At 41.6% G+C, this 27,386-nt stretch overlaps 1 protein-coding gene across 1 annotated transcript in view; it reads left to right on the top strand.

Moving 5' to 3' along the window:
- The window catches only part of GALNT10 (polypeptide N-acetylgalactosaminyltransferase 10), a 2,012,282-nt gene that overhangs the window by 523,726 nt on the left and 1,461,170 nt on the right, over nucleotides 1–27,386 (top strand). The window contains exon 2 of the mRNA XM_044069486.1: nucleotides 14,357–14,462. Within this exon, the coding sequence (XP_043925421.1) occupies nucleotides 14,357–14,462 (106 nt within the window). The remainder of the gene's footprint in view (nucleotides 1–14,356; nucleotides 14,463–27,386) is intronic.

The raw sequence follows: 27,386 nt of genomic DNA, 5'->3' as shown, positions 1-27,386 counted from the left end.
TTCAGTGGCAGAATGTATTCCAAATGTTCTTAGAAATCTGCATCTTCCAAATGGTATACAGAAAGTGGTTAACAATGAAGATTTTCGGTCAAACAAAATTTGCAAAATGAACTCTCTGCATCTAAGACCGAAAAAAGCAGTGGCATTTGACATGAGGGCAGCAACCTCCTCGACTGTGTGCATTGGATGATGAGGCCTTTTTAACACTTTGTGCAGCTGTCTTGGATCGATACATATTATAATATCATCTGAGCTTTTCTTATGAGCTACCACAATGGAAGACACCCATCCAGAAGGTTCTTATACTGGACAAATTACTCCTAGCTGCACCATTTTGTCTAGCTTGGCTTTGACTCTGCTCTGCATAGCTACTGGAACTTTCTGTGCTGGTCTGACAACTGGGCTGACCTCTGTCTCTAACTTCATAGAGTACACAACTGGTAGTTTGCTTAGTTTGTCTGCAAAAATATTAGCATACTCAGATGAAAAAGTTTGGGTGAAAGTTGAGCTGTTTTCATGCAAGCTTACATGGTGGACTTCTTTATTAAATGAAAATTTCAAATTGTGTCTGAGGTCTAATAATGACTGCATATGTCTTCTAACTATAAAAGCAAGCCATAACCATTCCCAGCAGAAATAACATGAAAGCACTACTGAGCCTTCAATTTGAACCTCTTCATACCATAAACAACAAGCTTTACACACTTTCAGATCAAGTTGTTCTGCAGCTTTTACTCTAGCAAATATTTTTGTTGACATAACATTCCACTTTGAGACAGTATCTACTTTGAGCTCTACAGGACTCGCAATTAATCCAAACAGTACAAAAGATTTTGTACTTTGGCCACAAATCTACTGCATTGACTATTTCACCAAGCACACAGACACACCATCAACATAAAAAGTAGGGCCACAGCTTTCTAATTTATCAACTTGCCTCTTGGAATGCCCTCTTTTAATAAAAGAATGTGTCTTATTTGATTTACAAAACCTTTTGAAATGATTCCACTAATTCACTGCTGACCAAAAGCTAAAAACTTCTCTTTTGGGCTCCGTTATTGCCACCACAATTACAACAGTTTACTATGAAGCTAGGTGGGGTCGCATGTTTTGACTTTGATGACTCACCCTTATGCTTCACTGTGCATGCCCTGGAATTTGCTGGAAAGAGTCAGGGTTTCCCCGGGACTGTTACAGGACCTGCAGTAGCTGCCATGTGCTTCAACTGGTTTCTTTTAACCACGTGTGTTGCATACTATCAGCATGAGCTTTGTCACTGTGCCTTCCACAGCTATTCTCATTTGTAAGCATACTTGTGTGCCTTTCTGTAAGCTCGTATATCTGACAACTCTCAATGGCCTTATTTTACGTCAAGTCAGTGTCTCAAACCAAATTCTTTTTCACCATGTCATGTTTAATACCACACACAAGCCAGTCTTTTATCTCATCTCTTAAATCACCAAATCTGCACATTTTAGCCTTATTTCTCAAGTCAGCTGTATATGCTGCAAAAGTTTCACCAGACATTTGATCCCTTGTGTAAAATAAGTGTTTTTCCATTGTAATATTCATTTGGGGGTTACATATTTCTCTAAATCTACATTTTTAAGCACTCAGGGTCTTCCCTTGTTTCAGCAGGTATCACATTATGGTGGTCTTCCCCCTCCTCTGCAAACACAGCAAGTGCATACACAAATGAACACTGTCTTTCAATAGCCTCTGAACCAGCTAAATTAAGCAGAATGAATGCTTTTGTATGTGCGTCTTTGTCAGAAAAAGCAGCCTGTAAGAAAATATTGTATTCCTCCTCAAATACTTTCCATTTTCTGCAATATTGTTATCAAACAGAAGTGGTGCAGATCTTTCAAATCTACAATAAACTCTTTGAAATACTGTACTCTGCAAAATATTCTTTGAAATGTCTGTACTTTGTGAAATAACTGCACTGTAATATTGCACACACTTGCAAACACTTTGCACACTTCAGATTCGGATATTGTTTCAAAGGTTTTCATAATTATTTTGAATATTTTTATCAGTGTGTCGCAGTTTTGGACATTTAGTTTAACAAGAAGTTCATTTTGAGTGTTCTGAGTGCTTTGTTTTATATTTGTAGCAAAAGAAATCATTTAAGTGAGTTTTAATACCAGGAATTCATTTTTGACCTGCTTTGTAAGTTGTTTGAGCAGTAGGGATGATCCACTCCTGTATATTCCTCCAACTTTAACCAGTTTCCTCATGGCTGTAACTCTGGACCCCATTCTGACACCATGTTGCCCTTTTTATGTGCATTAAGAAGATGTTGAGGCTTTGGATGTTCGTTTAAGTAGTTTATTGTATGCAAACACATAAGGATGGATGGCAAGAACATTAAACTTAAACTTAACTGACTGACTACATACATGCATGCTCTCATTCTGGCTGCTCACTCAAAATGGCAGTCTTGCTTGCACGTGCTCAGTACTTATATGTATGTACTAGCTCACTGGAAAACTTCTTAAAGGCACACATTCTGATCTACAGTTTGGAAATCCCTTCCACCCTTTTCAGGGATTTCTCAGCGTCTTCATTGCCATCTTCCTCACTTTCCTTCTACTATAAAGACCTTTTACTGCAAGGGATTATTCAGGCTCTTCCTCCCAGAGAGGCACACATTTTTATTCCAGTATGTTTCGGCTTCACAAGAAGGATGTCTCTTGAAGACCCATTCTGGATCTCTCCTTTCTCAACACTTTTCCGAGAGTCCTGTCTTTGAAAATGCCTTTCCAATTCCCGTTTCTTTTGCTTACCTAGTACTATTCTCTGGACTTGAAGGATACTTATCTCCACATTCATATTCTCCCTGTCATGAGAAAATTATCACAGTTCTCTATTTCTTCCTCACATCAGTCTTCTTACAGCTACAAGAGTCTGTAACAAATGTCTAGCACAAGTCATAGCATAATGCAGAACACATGGTATCCACATTTTCCTTATCTTGACAGCATTCTCATTCAAACTCCTTTCTATCAATTTCTTTTACAGAGTCTTGATTTTTCTATACTTCTGCTTCACAGTGTAGGGTTCTGCCTCAATCAAAAAAGCCTGTTCTGACCCCTTTACAGGAAAAAGTGTTCCTGGGCTGCAGGATTCATGCCCTGCCTGTGATGGCTCATCTTCCTTAAAGTCTTCTGTTCCTTTGCAAATGGCATCTGCAAGAGAGTATCTCTGAGTGCTGGGACACATGGCTTCTGCTATTCCTGTAGTTCCTTCAACCAGACTCCACATGAGGAAGCTTCAGTGGTATCTAAAGCATAGCTCTCAACTGTCCCGATTTTCAAAGAATGTTAAGATTCTTGCTTCATATTTATGTTCCCCATAAAACTTTGGTTTTCTGGCAAATCAGTGAGGACTGAATTAATTAAATAATGATAGCCATTTATGTTTCAGCCTTCATATCCTTTAGAAAATGCATAACAACACAAAACCTTTTATTCTAACAACTTTCTAAGATTGTACAAGCAATATTTAAAAGTTGTCCCTAGTTTTGGGCCGTTGTTTCCCCCATTGATTTTGGCTTTGTCCAGATTTCTTATGCTACAAGGTTGAGAGGTATGATCTAAAAACAATTTGACTTTTAACAGTATCATCGTCTGGAATTTCCCAACCTTCTCTTGCCTTGTCTTAAAAACTAAATTCTTTGGTGGATTATCAGATGCTTCTGAATCCAGGCCTGCCTTTTTCAGCTCTGTCTCCCACTCGAGCTCTATACAGCTGCTTCAGATCTGTGCTGGGGGTTTATTACAACAACATCAAGGTCCGGGAAATGTAGTCTCCCCAGAAAATGGAGGATCACATGAACATCAAAGAGATGAGAGTTCTGCGTTTGGCTCTTCAAGCCCTGCATTCCCTCTGAGTTCCAGGACCTCTCAAGGTTTACACAGACAAAAATCACTGTCATGTGGTGTGTAAACAACCAAGGGGGCACAAAGTCTTATCTTTGGAGATTGACTTTTTTTCTTTGGGAGTTTACTCTCTACCATGATCTGACCCTTCAGATAGTTTACATTCCTTCAGAGACACCCTGAGCAGGTCCAGGGCAGATCCTCATGAGTGGATGCTTCATAAGGAGGTCTTCCTGGACATTATCTGTCAGTAGGGTACTCCTCAAGCAGACCTCTGTGAACAGGGAGCTTCCCTGATTCCATTCCAAAGTGTTGAGTCCTCTGGCTTGGAAAGTTGAAGCTTTCTTGGAAGGGGGTGTTTATGTATGCTTGTTCCCCTCTTCCTCTATTGCCAAAGGTCTTGCATAAGATCATGTAGGAAGGACTTAGAATCTTGTTGGTGATTCCCTTTTGACCCAGACAGTATAGGTTTCCCTTTTTATTTCATGTTTCCTGGGGCAGTCATCAGAAGTTGCCTCATAGGATGGATCTTCTCAAACAGGACGAGGGCTCATTCACCCTATTTGCTCACCCTACAGTCAACTCTTTGGGTAATGGGGTTTTGATTCCTTTTCTACACCTGTTTTCTTAGGACATGCTTTAGATTTTGCAGGAGACCAAAAAACTCACTTGAAAATCCTGTGCTGTTAAGTGGAAAAGCTTTTCTCTCACCACAAGCATCTTTTAAAGGATATTTCTACCGTTCTTTCTTATTTGTGTGAGTTGCTTACTTCTGGGCTGTCATTGGGTTGCTTTCATTCTCCTGGAGCAATTCAGTTCTGAGGATTAGGCTGTCATACCTCACTTGTGTACCTTACATCCTGGATGTAGGATATACATCTGACATAGTGTGCCTGGAAGGGCCTAAGGCTTTGGAATAATGGCTGGACATGCAGCTTTAAGTAATGCTGCAACAGTGAAAAAGTAAGCAAATCTACTGTTATGGTACGTTCTTACATAACCGTACTTTCTGTATTCTCATTTAGATGTCCATGGTGAAACCTCGTATTCAGTCTTTACAAGTGGACCTCCTAGCTCAGGACAAGGGAAACCTGATGTACTCCAACTTATAGGCACTTCACTTCGCTGCTTGGATGAACTCTTTTATGCTTCAAGAACCAGCTCTCTGAGGATGTGCTGACCATAATTAAGATGGTTAGAAAGCCCTGATACAAGATGTGAACGCTGCCAGTCTAGTCAAATAGAATTTGATACATAATTCTGGCATTTGTAAATATAAATGTAAAATACAGGCTTGTCTTTTAAATGTAAAGAAATGCTGTTTCAACAATGTGGCAACATTGCCATCTGCTGTAAGGAAAATTGTCAAGCATTTCTAATCTTTCTTTTGAAGTTAAAATTATTTCAAATCTATCCTTTGATCTGTAGAGCTTGGAGTCAGCCTGTCTGAGCTAGTACATTCTTTCTATTGTTTTAACTTAAGGAATAATGACCAGAATTTACATGTGGAATGTCCTTTATTTCTCTAAGTGTAAAATAATGTAAATGCAGTTTCTGTGTTGCCTGGGAACCAGGAAGGTGTAAAAAGAGATGTAATGTTTAGCAGAACTGCAGTTTCAATTTAAACAGTGAGATCCAGAGATTATTAAGCATTTTTATCTTGATATCCAACCTACAGCACTGCCTGCTCTCTTAAGTAAGTAAGTTATCTTAGAAGTGTGTTTACTTGTAGAAATAGCTAGGACTATAAAGATTAGACTAAGTGTTTTTCTGTTATGTCAGAACTGTAGTACTGAATTATTTTAAGTTTCTGTGTGATCTCTGAACTCTTGAATGGCACTGTGGTGTAGTAATATTGTCTTGTGTTTTTAGTATTTATTATTAAATATTGTTAAACCCTTTTTAACTGTGGCTGATTTATGTAGAGATAATTAAGCTCTAGAGTACACTGCTTGCTTATAAGTGATCCTGGACTAAGCCCTTCCAATAACCCTTGATTTTTTAAGTTACTCTATTATTGGATATTAATATTGCACTAATAATTGGACACCCTTTTAAGGGCCTTTGGGTAGCTGATAATTATTAGCTGGTGGTGGCAGGAATTACTATCGTATAGTCTGGGTATAGGGGCACAGCTGGAGAATCTGTGTCAGCCTTTCCAAGGAGTGTCTGTGAAGTTGTATAAATATTTATCTGTGTGTGTGTGTGTCAGCTACTTGGGCAGGGACACGAAGCACTGGTTGGACAGGGTACTGGAGGTTTTAGCTTGCCAGCTAGGATGAGATCTGGACTCTATAGCTGTGCCAGTGGGGAGTCATATTAGGGACCTGGGGAGCAAGGGAGCGACCAGCCCCAGACTGACTGTGGTCTCTGTGTGCTCTTAAGGGAAATTGCACTTTACCTTGTATATCTGTTACCCTTTCCTCTCATATGAGACACCCTCTCTGGTGTTAGTGGTGAGGATTGAGGCTCCTTGCTTGCTAGGCCAGGCCACGGGCGTTACACAAGAAAATAATTTTTTAGCAAAGTGAACAAGGTTTTTCCTGTGGTGCTACAGGAAGGGTCAGGACCCTATCACAGTGCTGTTGTCCATGATTCTGCAATTAATCATTGAGTGGTTTAATTCAGACTTGGTGTATGCATGTATGAAAGTACATTTCTTGGTCATTTCAGTCTGCATGCCTTTAGATCATTCCAGGTATCTTTGCATCCTATTGGATTCTCTTTAGGAAGTATTTTTTATCAAAGAGCACCAAGAAAAGATATTGCTCCTCCATGGGTCTTTGAACTGTGTCCTAGAAAAGCTGACATGGCCCCCTTTAAAGCCTGCTGCCTCAGCCCCTTCAAATATCTACATGTAAAACAGATGTATTTCTTGTCTCTATCTCAGCTATGACAGTTTCAGAAGTACAATAGCTCATGTAGAGACATTTCTGGTCTTCCATAATGACAGGGTCAGTCTTGGAATCAACATCACATTTATACCAAAAGCAGCAATTCCATTCTTCCTCAACCAAACTGTCTAACTTTTGTCTTTTGTGCATAGGCAACTGTGATATTATGATCAGTTAGTTGCTTGAGTCCATAAAGGTGGCAAATTCTAAGTGGCTTACTCATTGCATTTTATTCTATTACCCTTATTATGGAAGTTGGAAGGGACTTTGAGTTCACAGCACCAGAGGTACCATTACCACTGTGGTCTTTCTGGTGGTATGAACATGTAGGCTGTTCTCAAGGTAGCTCATTAGTGAACAGTCCACACTTTTTTTTCAAGCAATGTAGGCTAGACATTGCTTTCAGTTCTAGAGCTGAGTTCACAACTACTATTCTGTTGGACATGTTGTAGTCTAGGTCTACCGATCTGTCTGTCTTTCTAATTTCCTAAGCTCTGCGAATTGTCAAAGCAGTAATGACTACTGCAGCAGTGACCTATACAAAGAACTAGTACAGTTGCTAACAACTTGCTGTAGTAGTAGATGTTTGAGTTGATCACTGTTGCAGTAGTGGTTTCATCCCACCATTATCTCTTCTTTTCTGTGGCATCTTGAGCTATGATGGGCTATACTGTGTTTATGCATTTCCCTATTTCCCCATCCACTTTCTAAGGGCCTGTGGCCTGCTGAGGTCTACATAACACTGGGGAATCCGACCATATGAATAGGATCCTGAGGACCTTGCTTAGAGTCTAGCAAGGTACATACCTTGTGGCCATCCTGGGTACAAAAGCTGTAAATGCAGAGGCAGATGAGTTTTTATAGAGAATTTCCTGGTGCTCCTAATATGCAGATGCCCACCCAGTCTGGATGGGGGAGGGGGCACTGAACTTTGGAAATCAGGTTGAAGTCAAGCCTTCTGTGCCTGAAGCCCCAGCAGTGAGGACTACTACTACAGTGATTACTTGACCATCTACTGTTATGGTGATTTCTTAAACTTGTGCAGAGCAATGTGATATAGGGGGATGAATACTTAGTCTGTCAGTGGGTAGATTGTAGGGATGATGTACCATGGCCGGATAGAGTGTAGGGATGATGTGCCATGGCTGGGTACAGGGTAGCAGTGCTCTGTCATGACTGGGTACAAGATAAGGCTGCTCTGTCATGTGTGGGTACAGGGTAGGGATGCTCTGTCATGGGTGGGTACAGTGTACTGTTGGCAAGCAGTTGCCTGATGGATATTTTCCAGGTATTTGGCTAAGAATACAATAAGAAAAATTAAAATGCTTCAGGGCAAAAACAAATCGTATTTATATAGCACCTTTTTTTACTGTAAATTGTATTACATAGGTATATAACTCCTTTTTACTTTAAAGCAGGTTATGTGTACAGTACCTAAGAATGGTAGTGAACTGACAGAAGGTGATGTAGCAGCCTGCATGCATGCCGTCATCTACAGATAGCTTAGCAATTGCATGTACGTTTTTGTGAAAGTGTCTCTTGGCAACAGTTTGAACTAGTATAAATTTATTTAACCTTGGAAATGCTGCAGTTATTTTGACAAATACTTAACAGATAAACGGACTAGCCTTTCTGTCAGATACAACTGTTGTAGTTTACAGCAAGTCTGATACATTGTCAGTGAAACAATTTCCCCCTTTCATGGATGACCTGAGAGCACTCTGTGGTTAAACAACTTGCTTTGAATTGCACAGCATGCACACGAAAGCTGAAGGACTCAAACCCTGGAGTGCAAGAAGTGTCTCATAGCCTTACCCCTGTGCACTACCAGACTGATATTTGGCTGGTTCCTTGTTTCTCTGCCTTAAATAGCTAGTGTTTAAACCAGTTTGTACTTGTTTGCTAAAAGCTGCAGTGAGTGAGGCCTTCTGCCCTTGCTCTGCTGTTTTATGCTGAGAGACTACAAAAGATAAGCTGCTTATTTTCAACTGTTTCTGCACTTCTGATAAATTAAAACAATTTTGCTGCATATCTGTTTAAACTATGCAACTGTTATTTAGGCCTAGTGAATTTAGTCCTTACCTGTGTTCTGATATTGTACCCACACGCTCAACTGTTGTGGTAGTAAAACTTGGTGGCTTTTCAGTTGCCCGCCTCTACTATAAATTTCATATCGGACACTTCCCCAGCCCCATTACATCAGCTCATTCTACTGAGTACAGTGAGGTCACTTGTGAAGGACCATCCCTTTAGCTTCTTAACCTTGAATTATCTTCAATCTCCTCACTGTCTACTAAAAAAAAATGTGCGTCTTCCTACTTCATTTTGCTTATGCTTACGTGTTCAACTGCATTTAGTTTGCTGCATTTGTTACTGCTTGTCAGTAGCCTAATAGTTTATTTGATCTGGTTTTCACTGTTGATTGTGAGCTAATTTATCACATTTGCACTGTTTTTAAGCAATTTACTGATTAACTGTATTTCATTGCTGTTTACTGCAACTCATTACTGTTTAAGTGCATTTTAGTGCATTTCATTACTGCTTAGCTATATTTTTTCATACTGTGATTTTTTTTTGTCTGTACTGGTTAATCTGTGCTTTTTTGTGAGTATTACTGTTTTCTTAACCCTTAAATTGAGTAGCATAACCTTATACAGGCTTTCTACATCCAAAGCTGCAGCTGCACTGTTTTTAACCCTTTGTGAGGTATTCCAGATGCAGATTCTCTCTTAGAAGCATTTGTGTGATTACCTAGTAGTACTGCCCTTAGACCTTCCACCCTTTACCCTCTTAGCTCTCTTTGGCTTCTCTCCCTCAGTCTCTGACAAATATGGATGGACAATTTCCTACACTTTCTCCTGCCAGTCTGGTTGATATGGGCATCCTGAGACAGTGTAGCAACTGCCTCATGTACACGGACAACCATCTACTACTACCACCTAAGAACACAATTTGTGAGGGATTCAGTTACATTAAGATCCTAGAGTCAATGCTGTCTTCCTTGCAAGCCAATATATCTGGTCCTGAGAAGGTTGTCAACACAAACACCACACCTATACAACAGGCACCATCATATGTGGAGGAAATCAACAAAAATATACCCAAACAAAAGAGACGTCCAAGGCAAAAATGCAGGCAAACTCCACTAGCCACCACAACACACACCAAACGTAGTCCACACATCTGTGTCTCACAGCCACTAAGGCCTAAACATAAACCCAGCACATTTGCCATGGGAGACCCCATTGTGAGACACACAGATGTGCCCCTCACCAGGCTGAATAAGGAGAAAGTCACGATTAGTTGTTTGTCATGTGCCAGAATCCGCCACATCACCCATGCACTCAAGTCTCTCAACAACAGGTCCTGTTATGAATCTGTTATAGTCCATGTTGGCTTGAATGACTTGAGGCATACCTCCTTGGACTGCATGAAGAGAGACATGATAGAGCTTGCTGAATGTGCATCCCAGACAGGTATGTTCCTAGCCTTAAGCAGCATTTTACTGTCACCCAGAATGATGCCTCAATACAAACAGAAAATGATTGACTTTAACAATTGAGTTAGTTTCTGGTGTCATTCCAAGGGGATCCAGTACCTGACAGCATGGGAAGACATGACTGACAAACCACAATGCTTTGCCAGAGATGGCCTGCATCCATCTCCCTTGGGCTTCAGGCTCCTAGCAAAGGCTCTTGCCCCCCCCCCTCCAAAGTGCCTTTTTTGGGCAATGCCATGAGGTTAAAACTACCAACATGAAAAGTTCATCAAAACACAAATTAAAGGTCATGCTGCTAAACGCTAGGAGTCTAAACATTAAACTGCATTTATTGCAAGCATTCTTAACCCTGGAAGATGCTGACATTTGTGTACTTACAGAAATGTGGTTCAAAGCTGCAGAGAGCACCCCAGCCATACCAGGTCACTCACCCTGTCATACATTCAGACCCCAAACCGTGGGCAGCAAAGCAAAAACGGTACAGCTGTAATATATGTAAAAGACATACATACTTCCAGGCTGGTCAAACAGTATGACAGAAAGGAGACACTCCAGTTGCAGTTAACCATTGACAGAACCCATATTCAAATCATAGCTAGCTACAGGCCCCCAAATGTGACTCAAGATGTCCATTGAGCCTATCTGGACCTCTTCAAATCTATCAAGATTCAACTCTTTACCCTGATCCTGGGTGACTTTTAAGTGTCCAACCATAGATTGGAAGAATTACTCATGCCAAAACACAAATGCTCAGAGATTCCTTGATTTTGGCAATGCAAATGCCTTGGATCAGCTGGTTGACAGCCCCACAAGAGGTGAAAATATCTTTGACTTGGTATTAACCAACAGGAGTAACACTGCAGCATCCCTACAGTGTCATCCTCCCTTGTAAGATCCGACCACAAAGTGGTTACTTTTGAAGTCACCATCTCCCCCCAACCATCCCCTATATAAGGTTAAACAAAAAAAACTTCCTGAAAGCTGATTACAGCCTCCTGAGGGAGGGTATAAACAGCTTCTCACAGCTCCATCCCCCTCCATAGGAGCTGCCACATATGTGTAAACCTACACCAAAGTACTATACAAGCACTTGTATAGTTGCATGGAATCAGGAATACCTGACACGACACAATTATCCTCCTCAAGGAAGAGTAAATCTGTCTGGTGGACATTTGCAATAATCTGTATAATGAAAGGAAAAAACTGCTGTCCAGGACCAAGAAGGAGCAGGTGTGTAATTGGAAGCAATCACTCCTTAGTCTGAAGAACACTAGTGAAATCCAAACTGGCCACATCTACTAAAGACAATCATCATGCTTTTTTTGCATATGTTTGCAATCTCAAGGGAAGCACCCGGATTTGCTCAGAAATGGTGGTCAAGGACACCACATATACAAACACCATAGATATAGCCAACCTGCTGGCAGACAGGTTCAGTGAAAACTTCACCTCTCTGTCCTCCCCATCAGTAAATCAGGACATCCACAGCACCCACCCCCATCCCCTTATCTTTAGGGAGCAAATCATCACTGCCCTCTCAAAGGCAAAAAATATAGCCTCCATGGGACCAGATAACATCCCAGCCTGCATCCTATATGAACTCAGACAGGAACTTGCAGCACCAGTAGGCACCCTATTTAACCAAAGCCTGAGTACTGGCTTTGTCCCAGCCAAGTGGAGGATAACCACTCTCATCCCTTTACACAAAGGTGGAGCGTCCACCGATCCAGGACATTATAGATCCATCAGCCTAACTAGCCTGATCTGCAAGGCCATGGAGCAAATTATCATGGACCTCATAACAAGGACTTTGGCAGCCTCCAAAAATTTGATGCCACACAGTTTGTTTTCATCAAGGGGAGGCCATGCCTGTTAAATTTGGTCGACTTCTTTGAGACAGTCACTAAAGCCATGGCTGAGGGGAAGACTGTGCACACTGCCTACCTTGTTCTGGCTAAAGCATTCAATACTATTCCCCACTTGGTTATAATAGATAAACTCTCTCAACTAGGCATCAATCCGTATGTTACCAGATGGGTAGCAGACTGGCTCACTGATGGAACCCACCTAGTCAAAATAGGGGAAGCCACCTCAAGCAGTCAATCTGTAATGAGAGATGTACCCTAGGGATCAGTCTTGGGGCCTTTGTTGTTTGGGATATACTTTTCTAAACTGCAGGCCAAAACCAGTGGGCTATGGCTTACCAAGTTTGGAGTTGACTGCATGCTGGGTGCAGTCATCCTCTCCCCTAGTGATGTAGACATCCTCCAAGAGGGTCTCACCCAAACATATTACTTGATGCCAGACACATGGGCTGAAACTGAATGCCAAAAACTGCATAATCATCCCCTTTGGGGAGAGTGATGTCCCCACAAATTATCACATTATTAACAAGGTCCTAATTATGCAACCAGTTGTGAGGGACATGCGCACCCAGGTTGATAGCAAACTGATTTTTGGCCGCCATATTGCTTCCATTGTATGGAAAGCTTTCTACATGGCCCAGCTCATTAATAAGGGTATATCTCATCCAGGGACAAGGTGGTCATAACATCCCTGTATTTTTCCCCTATAAGACCAGTTATTGAGTACAATACTGCTTTCGGTATGTACCTCACAAAGCACATGCAGCAGCTGGAGAGACCACAGAGGCTCCTCACCAGGAGAATCCAGGACCTCAAACATCTACCCTACACAGATAGGCTAAAGGCCCTGTCCCTCTGGGGACACAGGTGGACAGTGGTCTCACCTTCGATAACCACATTGCCACAACAGTTAGGAAATCCTTCTATGTGGCACACCTCATCACTAAGGGCTTTTCATCCAGAAAAAAGGAGGTCATTGTCCCACTGTACTCATCCCTCATTAGACCCATTATAGAATAGAATGCCCCATTTGGTATGTACCTCTCAAGACATCTGCAACAACTGGAAAGGCCGCAGAAATACCTCACTAAAAGAATCACAGGCCTAAAGCAGATGCCCTACGCTGACCGCCTTAAAAATCTCCAGCTATACTCTGTCGCATATGGTCTACTCAGAGGTGATCTCTGCTTAACATACAAGGCCATGTCAAACCCAGAGCTGTTGGACATGCTACACTTAAAGAAATCCCAATCCCTCAGAGCCACACGCTCCAGGGATCTAAACCTTGTCATCACAATAAACAAAACATGCTGGAGGGATAGGCTCCTGACCCAGGTACTCCCCAGACACTGGAATAGATTGCCCATACATGTCAAGCAGAGTGCCTCTTTGGCCCTCTTCAAAAGGAACCTTGACGATTGGATGGGAGAAAGGAAATTCACCCCAGGGATGACGTCAGTCGCCCTGCTAGATATGGGTCCAGGGAAATAAATAGTGTGGGAAGAAATAGCCAGGGAATTGTTATGGCTAGGCTTGTATAGGCCCTAGGGCTGATAGCCTAGTACCAACCTATGAACCTCTACTCAGTCTCCTACAGACTCCTCAGAGGTGACCCCTGTCTGGCATACAAAGCAATCTCAGAGCCTGCCTTGATGGGACTACTGCATATCCACAAGTTAAGCTTCACTGGAGTAACCCGCACACGCAACCTCCACCTGGTCTGTGACAGCAATAGGACTTGTTGGCGAGACAGATCTGTGTCCCAGAGACTTCCCCCTTCTGTGGAATAGACTCTTGCTAAACATCAAGCAGAATACCTCATTAACTCTTTTTAAGCACAACCTGGATAACAGGATGGTGAACAGAAAATACACCCCTGGGATTCCACCCGTGTCCTGGCTCGACAGTTGCATCGGGTGCTGACTTGTCGGAACATGGGCTAAATTCTTAGCTAGGCTTGTAAGGACCTGAGGGCTAATAGCCTAGTAACTTCCTATGATCCTATTACACTGATAGTGACTGTGTAATAGTAATGTGTAATAAAATATATAAACTGAATAATGCTGACCCAAGGTATAGAAAATAGTTGTTTTAGCTTCGTCTTTTAGTCTAGCCTGTTAATGCCTTGTGCATCATTATCCCTAATTGCTTGTATGAAAATTTCATTAATTTGAATATTTTTAATTTAACAACTGTTAATTTTTATTTTTGAAGGTGTTGCCTGTGAGAGAGAAAAAGGAAGTTAATTTTGGTGAACACGTATTAAAACGGAAAGACTGGCATGATTATGAAGCCATCAAGAGAGATGCTGCAAGAACAGGTAAGGAATACATATTCCATAAATGTTTGTTTTAGTGGTATTAGAAACTTAGATGACAAGAAAGTGTAATTACAAACATGCTATATGGTACCAGTTGATGTAAATTCAGGGATAAAACTATACTTTACTGGTTATAGTAATGTCTGCATTTTATCATAATGATGATTCACTTACGATATTAAAGTTTTTATAAGGAGAAAAATTAACTTGCTGCCTGATAAGCAAGATAGGTAATGTGGCACTGGGTACTGCATGAAGCTGCATTTGGTAGAAAGAGTGCATTACTCTTTTGTGTTAAGTTTTTGCTGTATTTACTTATTATGTATTGTAATAACACTGTAACTTGCTCTACACTTTTCCTTTTGGAAGGTTTATGTGTAGGTGGATTTTGTTCTGGCATGTCCATTTGTTGCTATTTTAGCAGTAATCCGTCTGGTTGTAAGTAAGTCCTGGTTTACCTATGGGTGGTGTGGTTTGGTCATGAAAATGAATTAAAAAATGCAGGAATGAGCCAAGCCATTACCCTCATCCAAACATATTATTTGTATTAAGAAGTGCTGTTATCTAAAAACAGTACTTACTTTAAAAAATGCATTGTATCTGGATCTATTTTTCAGTTCCGTATATCTGATTCCTTTACTGATCTTAGAATTTCCTGCATTTGCATTGCCTGGCTGTCTAACTTTAGTGTAAAGGGCAGGACATAGGTGTTCCGAACATGAATAATGCCTGCAGCACCAAACCCTGGAGCTCTCCTTTCTATGCTGGTTCTTCGTCTGACAGTTTCACCTGATGCTTTGAGTTAATCATCCAGTTTTCCATCCATTTCACCATTTCTGGCCCAGCTTTCCATACACCCTTTAATCTCCTTGATGTGTCGTGCTAGACCTTTACTGAAGTCCAGATATACTTCACCCATAGGACCCCCCTCTTCCTGTCCACATTAGAGATGAAGTTAAGGAATAGGAGTGTGATTTTTGACTGGGAAGACAATTACTGCATAATGCCATGCTGTTGATCATTATCCAGGAATTGGCATTTAGGAATTCCACCAGAATCTTTTCCATAGCCTTCTTTGAGATGGGTGTTAGCGTAACAGACCTGCAGTTGTCTTCCCCCTTGTACAAGGGCTGTGTTGTCACAGACCTCCCTCAATCAGTATATTTCCATTAATGTTTCATCAAGTACTACTGTCCACCCCTCTAGTGCTTGTTGTCACAGACCTCCCTCAATCAGTATTTTTCCATTAATGTTTCATTAAGTACTACTGTCCACCCCTCTAGTGCCTTGGGAAACCGCTCTTACAGATCCAATACATCTTCTGCCCAGTGCTCCTAAGTTCTTGTTCTGTTTCTACATTATTAACTCTCTAATCTGCCCATCTGCACTCTTCCAATCCGTTTTGTACCCTGCCATGTTTATCGTTTATAAATTTAAATATGAATAATGCATTCTGTATTTCTTTGGGCTCTGTGCTATTTTGAACATCTTCCCACTCTTATAGTTTCATAGGTTGGTACTAGGCTATAGGCCCTAAGGCCTATGCAAGCCTAGCCATAACAATTCCCTGGAAATTTTTTCCCACAATATTTACTTCTCTGGGCCCCTGTCTAGCAGGGCGACTGACATGATCCCCGGGGTGAATTTCCTATCTCCCATCCAAACATCAAGGTTCTTTTTGAAGAGGGCCAATGAGGTGCTCTGCTTGACATGTATGGGCAGTCTATTCCAGAGTATGGGGCATCTCTGGGTCAGGAACCTATCCCTCCAGCATGTTTTGTTCATTGTGATGATAAGGTTTAGATCCCTGGATCGTGTGGCTCTGAGGGATTTGGGATTTCTTTAAGTGGAGCATGTCCAACAGCTCAGGGTTTGACATGGCCTTGTATGTTAAGCAGAGATTGCCTCTGAGTAGACGATATGCCACAGAGTATAGCTGGAGTTTTTTTAGACGGTCAGCATATGGCATCTGCTTTAGGCCTGTGATTCTTTTAGTGAGGTATTTCTGTGGCCTTTCCAGCTGTTGCAGATGTCTTGTGAGGTGCATTCCAAATGGGGCATTATACTCTATAATGGGTCTAATGAGGGATGAGTACAGTGGGACAATGACCTCCTTTTTTCTGGATGAAAAGCCCTTGGTGATGAGGTGTGCCACGTAGAAGGATTTCCTGACTGTTGTGGCGATGTGGTTATCGAAAGTGAGACCACTGTCCACTTGAGTCCCTAAGTCTCTCATCACACTTTCGATGTTTAGTGTCCTGCCACCTATGTGGTAGTTCATGGGTACATGTTTTTTTTCCAAAGGGGATGACTATACATTTCTTGGCATTAAGCTTGAGCCCATGGCTCTGGCACCAGGCATCTGTTTCTGTAAGGCCCTTTTGTAGAATATCCACATTATTTGGGGATTCAATAATGGCTCCCAGTTTGCAGTCATCTGCAAACTTTGTTAGCCAGAGTCCCTTAGTGTTGGCCTGTACTTCAGAGAAGTAGATGCCAAACAAGAGTGGTCCGAGGACTGAACCCTGAGGTACTCCACTTGTCACTTGTCTGAAGCTGCATTTGGAGTCGGCTACTTATACAGTCTGGGTTCTGTCAGTAAGCCAGTTGGCAACCCATCGAGTGATGTAGGGATTTATGCCCAGCTTAGTAAGTTTATCTATCAAGCAATATAGTTTTTCTTTCTTCACCAGTACATAAGAAGATTTTTTTTAACTCATAAGTCACTGCACTAGCCATCTTCCTCTCAAATACTGCCTTGGTTTGCCACATAAGCTTTGATTTCATGCCCTTGTACTAATGTGTTGCAGTATCCTATAAACCAGACCTATTCTTGCCTAGGTTGCTTTTCTTTCAAAGTCAGCCTTTTTCTAATGCTGTAGACTACCATCCTCTACCTTCATCACTTCGTTATGCAGTTGTATCCATATTTGGTGCTCTCCTTTCCCTCCTTCTAAGTTATTTCTTGTTTTGTTTCCCATCACACTGCAGGACACCCTTCAGTAGTAAGTGGACAGTGTACATGTTTGTTATATATTACTCATGAAATTTTGAGCCATGCCATGGGATTATCACCACAGATTGCTTACCTCTGCCCATCCCTTCATCTGGACTTGATAGGATTAGGTCAATGGTATTTCCTTTCTTTGCTGAGGCCCTCGCTTTCTGCTGAAGTCCATCTTCCATCAAGGTGTATCTGACTTTTCTTCCTTTCCTTACTGTACAGATGAAATCATAACAGTTCATAGCTGACATTTTTATTTCCCATGATTTGCCTCATCTTCAGCCATCAGTTCATATTCTGTATGAATCAGTTTAATTTATTCATTGTTTCATTCATTTTAATTGACTGAAAGTCCTTTTTTTTTTGCAGTCGTAGAGACAAGATGTCTCTTTACACTAATCCTTCTTTTATGTCCAAGGCGGTTGCTGAATTGCCCCGTAATCAGTTTGTTCACTTTCATTCTTCTTTTCCTTCTGCACAGTCTGCCAGGGCGAAGATTCTTCACACATTGGAATATGCATAGACAGCTCATATATGTTATTTTGATAGAACTAAGTTATTCACAAATCTGACCAGCTTTTTTCTTTTCATCCCAGGACTTTGGGTTTGGCTGATTCTAAGCAAAATATTTCCTCCTGTTCTTTTCATAGCAAATATCCTTCCTCCTCTGTAAAGGCACATTCTGCTTGGGCGATTGCCTCCTCTGGTGCCTTTTTCAAGGGTCTGAATAGCACTTCTATGCTTGAAGCTGCTACTTGATCTTCTATTCATACTTTCACTAAACATTACTAGAGGGATGTTATTTCCAGGGCCACAGCAGGCTTTGCCATGGCTATCCTGTATGAGTTTCTGGAGGGTTCCTCTGTGCCTTCCTCCTCCATGGCTTCCTCTTGAGCTCTTGTACTCTCCCTTAGGTGAAGAATACTACAATGGTGATATGGAAGGACATAATACAGTCATCATAACAGTAGATGTCTTTCTCTTCATTGTTGCAGTATTTGGTCCCGCCCTTCCATCTTTGTCCTGTCTCTTGCCTTGTGTTCTAGTTACCCTACTTGCCTAGGAGCCTTCTCCCTTTATTTTTTTTCTTCTGGGTGCACATGTTCATCTTAGTCCCCGAGGGTATTCTGTTCCTCATGGGGCTTTTTTAATTCTGACTGATTGCATCCATATGGGAGTATACTTGTGATGTACGGTGCCTATAAGAGCTGAAGGCTTTGGTACACTGGCCAGATGTTGGGCTGTCCTTGGCAGAAGATCCCTTGGGTGAAGAATACTACAATAGTGAAGAGAAGGATGTGTACTGTTATGGTAAGAATTTACACCATTGTACTTTCTTGAGGCTCTATTAGACATTTTCACATCTGCTTCTCAAGGCCCTGAGTCTTAATTTCCTGCTCCTAAAAAGCTGGATATATTTTGTATGGTTCCTGAGGCTCAGAAATTTCTTTATAAGAATCCCCTCATCAGACCCTTCTGTCAGTTCCCCCTTGGCTGACAAGCCTGATAAGCTTCTTGCTTCTTCAGAACTCTTGCCATCAGACAAGGAGAGCAGAGCCATGAACAGATATATGGTGGGAAGGTCTATATCTCTGCTACCTTGGCTTTTAGGACCATCAGTTATCAGATATACATGACCAGATATGTGCTTTCCTTTCTTTCCTAACTTGGGGGGGGGGGTTTTAGCTGATGTGTCTCGAGTTTGATGCAAAGACATCAGCTCTTACTTTGCTCAGCTGTACTTCCCAAGTAGATAGACATTCAGTTAAGAATAGCTATGATGATGATGATGATGCTTCATATAGGGTGGCTGTGTTGGGGTCTGTCATCCTGCCTTAAGCTTCAGTCCTTTCCATAGTATGTCAAGGCAAAATTATTAGATTCTCCTCTGGACACCCATAATTTGTTTGACTCAGCTGCTGTGGATTTTTTTAAAGTGTTGCAGGACAGGGGTAAAGTCATGCAAGGCCTTATAAATATTTTTCCCCTGTTCCTAAATACCAAAGGAACAATCCCTCCAATGCAGGTCCCTTTGTGCGTAAATGTCCAAACCAGCCCTTGAAAGCTAAAATGTCATCTAAAAAAGTCTTTCCTGGAAAAAAAAAAGTCATGAACCTGAAGGATAAAATGCTTCCTTTCAAAACAAGCCTGTCCTCATTTGATTATCTTCCTTTTTTCTTTCCATAGATTGTTCTTTCTCTTCTCATGTCTCTATCCTTTCCATTTGGTACAAGAGCACAGCAAACAACTGGGTTCTGTCTACTATTTACAATTGCTGCCACATGGTGTGGAAGTCCCTTCCTTACTCTTCAGACATTCCTCAAACTCCTGTTTGCCAGTAGCCTCATTTTCCACCCCAATTTATGATCTTTTGGCTAAAGATACTATCTATCCAGTGTCACCTTGTCAGAAGGGCAAGGGTTTCTATTCCAGAATGTTTTAGTATCCAGGAAGGAGGGTTCTTGGAGACTTATTCTAGACCTCACATTTCTCAACACTTTTCTGAACGTTCCCATGTTCAGAACGTTGACTATTCAGTCTCTATTTCCAATTTTTTTATCTCAGATTTTTCTGGTTTCTCTGGACTTGAAGGATGCCTTTCTCCATATTCCTATGCACCCTCTTTTCAGAAAGCTGTTATGGTTCTCTGCATCTTCTTTACGTTGTCAGTTCTCTGCTTTGCCATATGGTCTTTTACAGCATTGAGACTGTTTACCAAATGTCTAACCCTCATCATAGCCTTTTGCAGTTGTCATTGCATTCCGATATTTCCTTACCTAGATGAGTTTCTTATTCAAGCTACTTTTCTATAGGGTAGGCTTCACTGTAAATCTAAAGAAGTCAATTCTGATGTCTTTGTAGGATCTGTTTTTTTTTTTTTTTTTTTTTGGGGGGGGGGTGCAGAATTCAAACTCTTACTAAAGCAACTTTTCTTCCTTCTCCCAAGGTCCTCTCTTTGACCGCTTTCTTTCAGTACCTTCTTTCTTTGCAAGAGACCTCAGCAAGAGAGTTTCTAAGAACCTGGGGTTCAAAACATTGAGTGTCAATCATATGGACTCTGGCAAATGGTACTACAGGAAATTTCATTGGTATCTAAAGACAGTTTGGATTCAGCACTGTCATTCCCTGGACATCTGAATTCCTCCCTTGCCTTGCCTTAGGATGGATATTTTTAGTGGATCAACCAGATATCCCTGTGTATAGGTCTTCCTGTTTTGCTATTTCGTCCCACTCAGGAACTGTTCACAGATCCTTCAGACCTAGCCTGGGAGTGGAGCTTGTTCTGACAGCATCAAGGGTCAGCGAGTATGGTCTTCTCAGGAGGCCAAAGAGCATGTCAGTGTTTAGGAAATGAAAGCATTGATCCTGGCTGTTCTGGTACTACATTAACTCTGGTCTGCAGGTCCCCTCAGGGTCTTTAAGAACAACACCTCTATGTGATACTTAAACAAGGTAGGGACAAAAGTTTTATTGCCTTTGCAGACTAGTTGTCATAGGTTCATAGGTTGGTACTAGGCTATCGGCCCTAGGGCCTATACAAGCCTAGCCATAACAATTCCCTGACTATTTCTTCCCAGAATATTTACTTCCCTGGTCCCCGGTCTAGCAGGGCAACTGACGTGATCCCCAGGGTGAATTTCCTGTCTCCCATCCAATCGTCAAGGTTCCTGTTGAAGAGGGCCAAAGAGGCACTCAGCTTGACATGTACGGGCAGTCATTTCCAGAGTATGGGGAGTCTCTGGGTCAGGAGCCTATCCCTTCAGCATGTTTTCTTCATTGTGATGACCAGGTTTAGATCCCTGGAGTGTGCGGCTCTGAGGGATTGGGATTTCTTTAAGTGTAGCATGTCCAACAGCACTGGGTTTGACATGGTCTTTTATGTTAAGCAGAGATCACCTCTGAGTGGGCGATATGCACCATAGTATAGCTGGAGGTGTATTTAGACGGTCAGCATAGGGCATCAGCTTTAGGTCTGTGATTCTTTTAGTGGGTATTTTTGTGGCCTTTCCAGTTGTTGCAGATGTCTTGTGAGGTACATATGAAATGGGGCTTTGTATTCTATAGTGGGTCTAATGAGGGATGAGTTCAGTGGGACAGTGACCTCCTTTTTTCTGGATGAAAAGCCCTTAGTGATGAGGTGTGCCACATAGGATTTCCTGACTGTTGTAGCGATGTGCTTATTGAAAATGAGACCACTGACCACCTGTGTCCCTAAGTCCCTTATCACACTTTCGGTGTTTAGTGTACTGCCACTTATGTGGTAATTCATGGGTACATGGTTTTTCTCAAAGGGGATAGCTATACATTTCTTGGCATTGAGCTTGAGCCCATGGCTCTGGCACCAAGCATCTGTTTCTGTAAGGCCATTTTGTAGAATATCCACATCATTTGGGGATTCAATAATGGCTCCCAGTTTTCAGTCATCTGCGAACTTTGTTAGCCAGAGTCCCTTAGTGCTGACCTGTACTTCAGAGAAATAGATGCCAAAAAGAGTGGTCCCAGGACTGAACCCCGAGGTACTCAGCTTGTCACTTGTCTGGAGCTAGATTTTGAGTCGGCTACTTCTACAGTGTGGGTTCTGTCAGTAAACCAGTTGGCAACCCATCAAGTGATGTAGGGGTTAATCCCCAGCTTAGTAAGTTTATCTATGATTCCAGAGTGGGGGATGGTGTCGAAGGCCTTGGCGAGGTCCAGATAGGCTGTGTGGACTGCCTTACCCTCGTCCACGGCTCTGGAGACTGATTCGAAGAAGTCAGTCAGGTTGAGGAGACAAGATCGTCCCTTTACGAAACAAAACTGGGTGGGGTCCAGTGTTTGAAGGTTGCCAATGTTTTTGTTTATAAGTTCCATGATAATGCATTCCATGGCTTTGCAGATCAGGCTCATTAGACTGATGGGGCGATAGTTCCCAGGATCCAAGGTGGATCCCCCCCTTGTGGAGTGGGATAACTGTAGCGGTGTGCCACTCACTGGGCACGAAGCCTGAAGTGAGGCTATGACTAAACATAACACTTGGGTTAGGTGCCAGTTAATTTTGTAGTTCATGTAGTACACAGCCCGGGATGTCATCTGGTCCCATGGATGCTGTATTCTTAGCTTTGGAGAGTGCGTTTTTTACCTGTGTGGCCGTAAGTACCGGAATTTGGCAATCTTTTAGTATTGAGATGAGCGCTTTAGGGGGTGGGGGGGGGATTTGCACTGAATTGATCTGCCAGGATATTGGCAATATCCTTGGGATCAGTATATTTAATGCCATTCTGTTGTAGCCCAGAGCAGATCTGAGCATTGTCATTTAGATTCTTGACATAACTGTAGAATGCCTTGTGGTTGTCCTTGGAGTCTTTGCCAATTTTATTTTCATAACTAGCTTTGGAGGATTTTATGAGGGATCTCAGCTTCTTACTGAGGCTGGTAAGGGAGTTTTTTTGCATCCTGGGATTTTCCAATTTTCTGCAACAGTTTCTTCCTTCTGTAGTGTAGTTTGTTTATGGTAAGGGGACCACCAGATTGGGTTCCTTTTTTTGGAGGAGACTGTCTTGGTTCTGTTTGGAATGGCATGATTCATGCAGGAGTGGATGTGCTCGTACAGTGCCTTAGTGTAGGATTCAGTGGTCAAACTTCGAGTTCCCATCTGCATGGGTGTCATGAAGTTTGTCACTTCTGACTTGAGTAGCATGAAGTTGGCTTTGGAGAAGTTTTTTATGGAGGTTTCCCTACTGGGGGGTGGGGATGGGATGTGGTCAGACCTGACCAACGAGGGGGTGACCTGACCAACGAGGGGGTGACCACTGGTGTGGAGCAGCGATCTCCCATGTTGGTAATGGATATTTGAGCCCCTGGTGGGACTATAGATTAGTTGGTCCAGGGCATTGGAATTTATGAATTCCAAGAACTGTTGGGCAAAGGTGTTCGTACCCAAGTAGTTTTCCCAATTAATGGCAGGGTAGTTGAAATCACCCAGTATTAGGGTGTTTGGTTGTTTCTTAATATTATCTAGTATGTTTAGAAAGGTGTAGTGAGAATCTTGGGGGCATGGTGGTGGGTCTGTAGCAAGCTATCATTTGGACTGCAGTCTTACCTAGTGTTAGTTGCACCTGTAGAATTTCAGATGCAGTCATAGGATCTGGTCATAGCATGGGACATTGCCATATGCCATCAGTTGACTCTTCAGACAGTGTGTATTCCCTCAGAAAAAAATGTAATGGCATACAAATTGAGCAGGTCTAGGGAGGGTCCTCACAAAAAGACTTTGTTCATTTGTGGGGTACTTCTTGGGTGGCTTTGTTTGAATCCCTGCTGAGCAGACAACTTCCCAATTTCTGTTCCAGAATGCCAAATCTTCTGATTAAGAAATTGGACACCATGTCCTCCTTTTGGACAGGCAAGAATGCTGCTGTATGCATTTTTGGCTTTTATTCTTTTGCCAAAGGTCCTACACAAGATCATGTAGAATAGGCCCAAAATCATGTTGCTTACTCCCTTTTTGCCCATACAGCATTGGTTTCCCTTTTTTTTCACCTGTCCGGGAGCAATCATTACAAGTTATCCCACAGGATGGGTTTAGTCACATGGGACTATGTCTATGTCATTCATGCTGATCTTTTCACCCTTCAGCTGACTCTGCGTGATAGGGTTTGATTCCTTTTAGGCACCAATTTTGTGAAGATGTGCTTTGGGTTTTGCAAAAAGCAAGAAAACCTACTACTAGAAAATCTTATGTAGCTAAATGGAAAAGATTTTCTTCTTGGTGTCACACCAATGAACATGACCCTCTTTTTGTAGTTTTTTTTTTACTGTTCATTCCTTTTTGTGTGAGTTGCTCAATTATGATATTGCAGACTCTTATGTTAAAGCTCATTTGTCAACCATCTCTGCCTGAATCCGCTATCACATCTAGATTTGAGGTCAAACAGTTACTAAAAGAGAAGCCTTCATATTAGGTATCCAAGAAAACTCATTTCTCCTGCTTGGGACCTGAACTACGTTCTTGAAAAGTTGACTTGGCCATATTTTGAACCAACAGCTTCTTCCACCTGAAATTGTGTTCTTGGAAAACTGTCTTGTTGGTGGCCTTAACTTCTGTCAAATGAGTCTCTGAGCTTCAGGCTCTTATGACTGTTCCTCCTTTCCTAATTTTTCAGATAGGGTGTCTCTTGGAACCAGTCCTCCTTTTATGCCTAAAATGGTCAATGAAAGATAGTCTGATTCAAAGATGTATCTTCTCTCCTTTCCTGCTCTGCAAAATAAAAGTGAGAGGATTGTCCATCCTTTGAATTTGCATAGACAGATCAGATATGATGAACTCGATGAGACTAATGGCGTTAGAACACCTGAGCAACTTTTTGTTTCTTTTCAGTGCAGAGATTATGCTTTGCAGTTTCCAAGTAAACGATTTCCTCTTGGATTTCTAAAGCCATTTCCATTTATTTCTGTTTGACAGAAAACTGCTTTCTACTTCTTTTTGAGCACATTTTACTGAGCCAGTTGCTTCTTCTGGGGCATTGTTTATGGGTCTTGATGTTAGATCTGTTCTGGAAGCTGCTGCTCGATCCTTATGCATACTTTCACTAAGCACTACGAGTTTGATATGTTTTTAAGGGCCAGAACAAGTTTTGCTAGGTCCATCCTCCTTTTTTTGTTTGGAAGGTTCCTCAGTTCCTTCTTTCTTCTTCACTTCTTTAGCTTTATTGCTTTCCACATAGTAAGGAATACTGCAACAATGGGTAAGGAACGACTTGGTACAGTTGTGTAAGAACCTAACATAACAGTAAATGTTCTACTTATCTATGTGGCAGTATTCTGTCCCTCTCTGCTTCCCTCAGTTGTTTTTCATTTCTTTTTTTCTGGATGTACATGTACTTTGTTCTTTTTTCCTGTCTGCTGCTCCTGTTCTTCTGGGTCAGTTCAGTACTGAGAGTTTGGCACTCTTATATCACTTGTGAACCGGATGCTTTGGATCTGACATACATCACATGGAAGGACCCAGGCTTTGGTATGCTGATGAAAGGGGTGAACACTCGGCTGGAGGAGGTGAGTCTTTATCTCTTAAGTTAAAAGAGATTGATCAGAAAATGTTAAAACTAAAAAAGTTACAACTGGAAGTAAATTATTTTGGAGAGAGTAAGAAACAGGGTGTAGTACCGAAAGGTTTGCGATCCTGGCAATACCCTTCGGGGTTAGACGCGGGGACAGTGTTTTACAATGAACTTTTAATGTTGTTTGACAAGCATGGTACTGAATTAATGGACATGATGTGCAAATACTATTCTATTTCTATAGATGCTTTAACTAACGAAATCACAGTTTTAAATAATGACATTAAAACACACCCTGAGTTCATAAGGTACCATTATGGTTATAAAAGGGGTTTTCTTCTGTTGACCAACAATTAATCAAGAATACGGAAGTGAAACTCAAGAAACTGAGAAGGGACATCAGTGACTATAAGAATGGGGTTGCATACCCAAAACCACCACCCTCTCAAGGTAAGGGTATATTTGGTCATGCCCTTGCACAACGTATAAATGTTGTGAACACAGTCAATGGGAATGATCCTGAGGTACCCGTGAGGGTAGGACCAGGAGTCAGAGATCTAGATCTGTTTGAGGGCAGCTGGAGGGACAACATTGCTGACAAGCACCCTGTTACCAATGCGGTTGGCAACAACCACTACAACAGTAACGAAATGAATGATTCTTTTTCCAACAGGGGCCAGAACCATCCACGGAGATACAATACAAGGGGCACGAAGGAGAATCACAAATACAACAGATAACTAATGCACCTGTCATTTTGTTGAATGGTAGTGGTGACTTCAAGGTGTACAATTTCTCAAGTTACACCATTTGCCAGGAGTTGTGTGAACTTTTCAGTAAGGGTTTGACTTTTGTACCCAAGGAACATTTTGACTTACCAGGGGTTTTGATTGATTTGAAATTATGTATTTGAAAATTGAACTCGTCTGTAATTTTTGGGAGTATGGGTTACATTAATGACCCTTTGAGTGGCTAGTACGTACAACCCACCCATGTGTCCCACTCTATCTTTGTTCAAGCACACGTGTGAGTCCGATTTGAGGTCTTTACATATGAGTGCTAGAAAAAATGTTAAGAACATAACTGAGGATGAAGCCAAAGCTTTGAGGTTGGTCGAGCTTTACCGGTCCGGTTCTTGAAACCAGACAAAGGTGGAGGTTTGGTGATCATGGACAGTGATGATTATGACAACAGAATGTTTAACGTGTTAGATAGTAAGATCTACTTGAGGTCCAGCCTTAATGAAATGAACATTGCTTATAAAAGAATATTTTCCTTCCTTAGGGATTTGTTGATAGAAGGGTTGATCAGTGTTGATGTTTATAATTACCTTGTGATTTTGAAGCCAAAAACACCCAATTTGTTTGGTTTACCTAAACTACACAAAAACATTGAAAACCCTCCCATGAGGGCTTTGGTGAATGCAAGGTCTTCTATTACATATGCATGCTCTAAGTTTGTGGATGACTTATTAAAGAAATATGTAGTGAGGGAGGAACAGATATGCAAAGACTCTTGGGCTTTCTTGAAAAATATAGAAAAATTTAAATTCCATGACAACATTTTTTTTCTTAACAATAGATGTGATGGACCTTTATTTCTCTATCCCACACGACATAGGGTTAGAATATATCACTAAGAAACTTATTTCTTACGGAGCAGAGAGTGATGAAATACATTTGATTCAAGAATTACTGGATGTGATTTTAATCAACTATGTCAGTTTCAATGGCAACATCTACAAGCAAGTGGTAAGGGTATCGATGGGTTCCCCATGTGGGGCAAGTTATGCTAATTTAGTTCTAGCACAGTGGGAACACGAACGCATATTTAGTAAAGACATCCATAAGAAAGTAAAGCTTTACAATAGGTTTTTGGACAATA

Source organism: Protopterus annectens, chromosome 4.part0, assembly GCF_019279795.1.
Source record: "Protopterus annectens isolate FY-2018-M chromosome 4.part0, PAN1.0, whole genome shotgun sequence".
NCBI classification, from domain to species: Eukaryota; Metazoa; Chordata; order Ceratodontiformes; family Protopteridae; genus Protopterus; species Protopterus annectens.
This window is presented reverse-complemented; position numbering and strand designations above follow the sequence as displayed.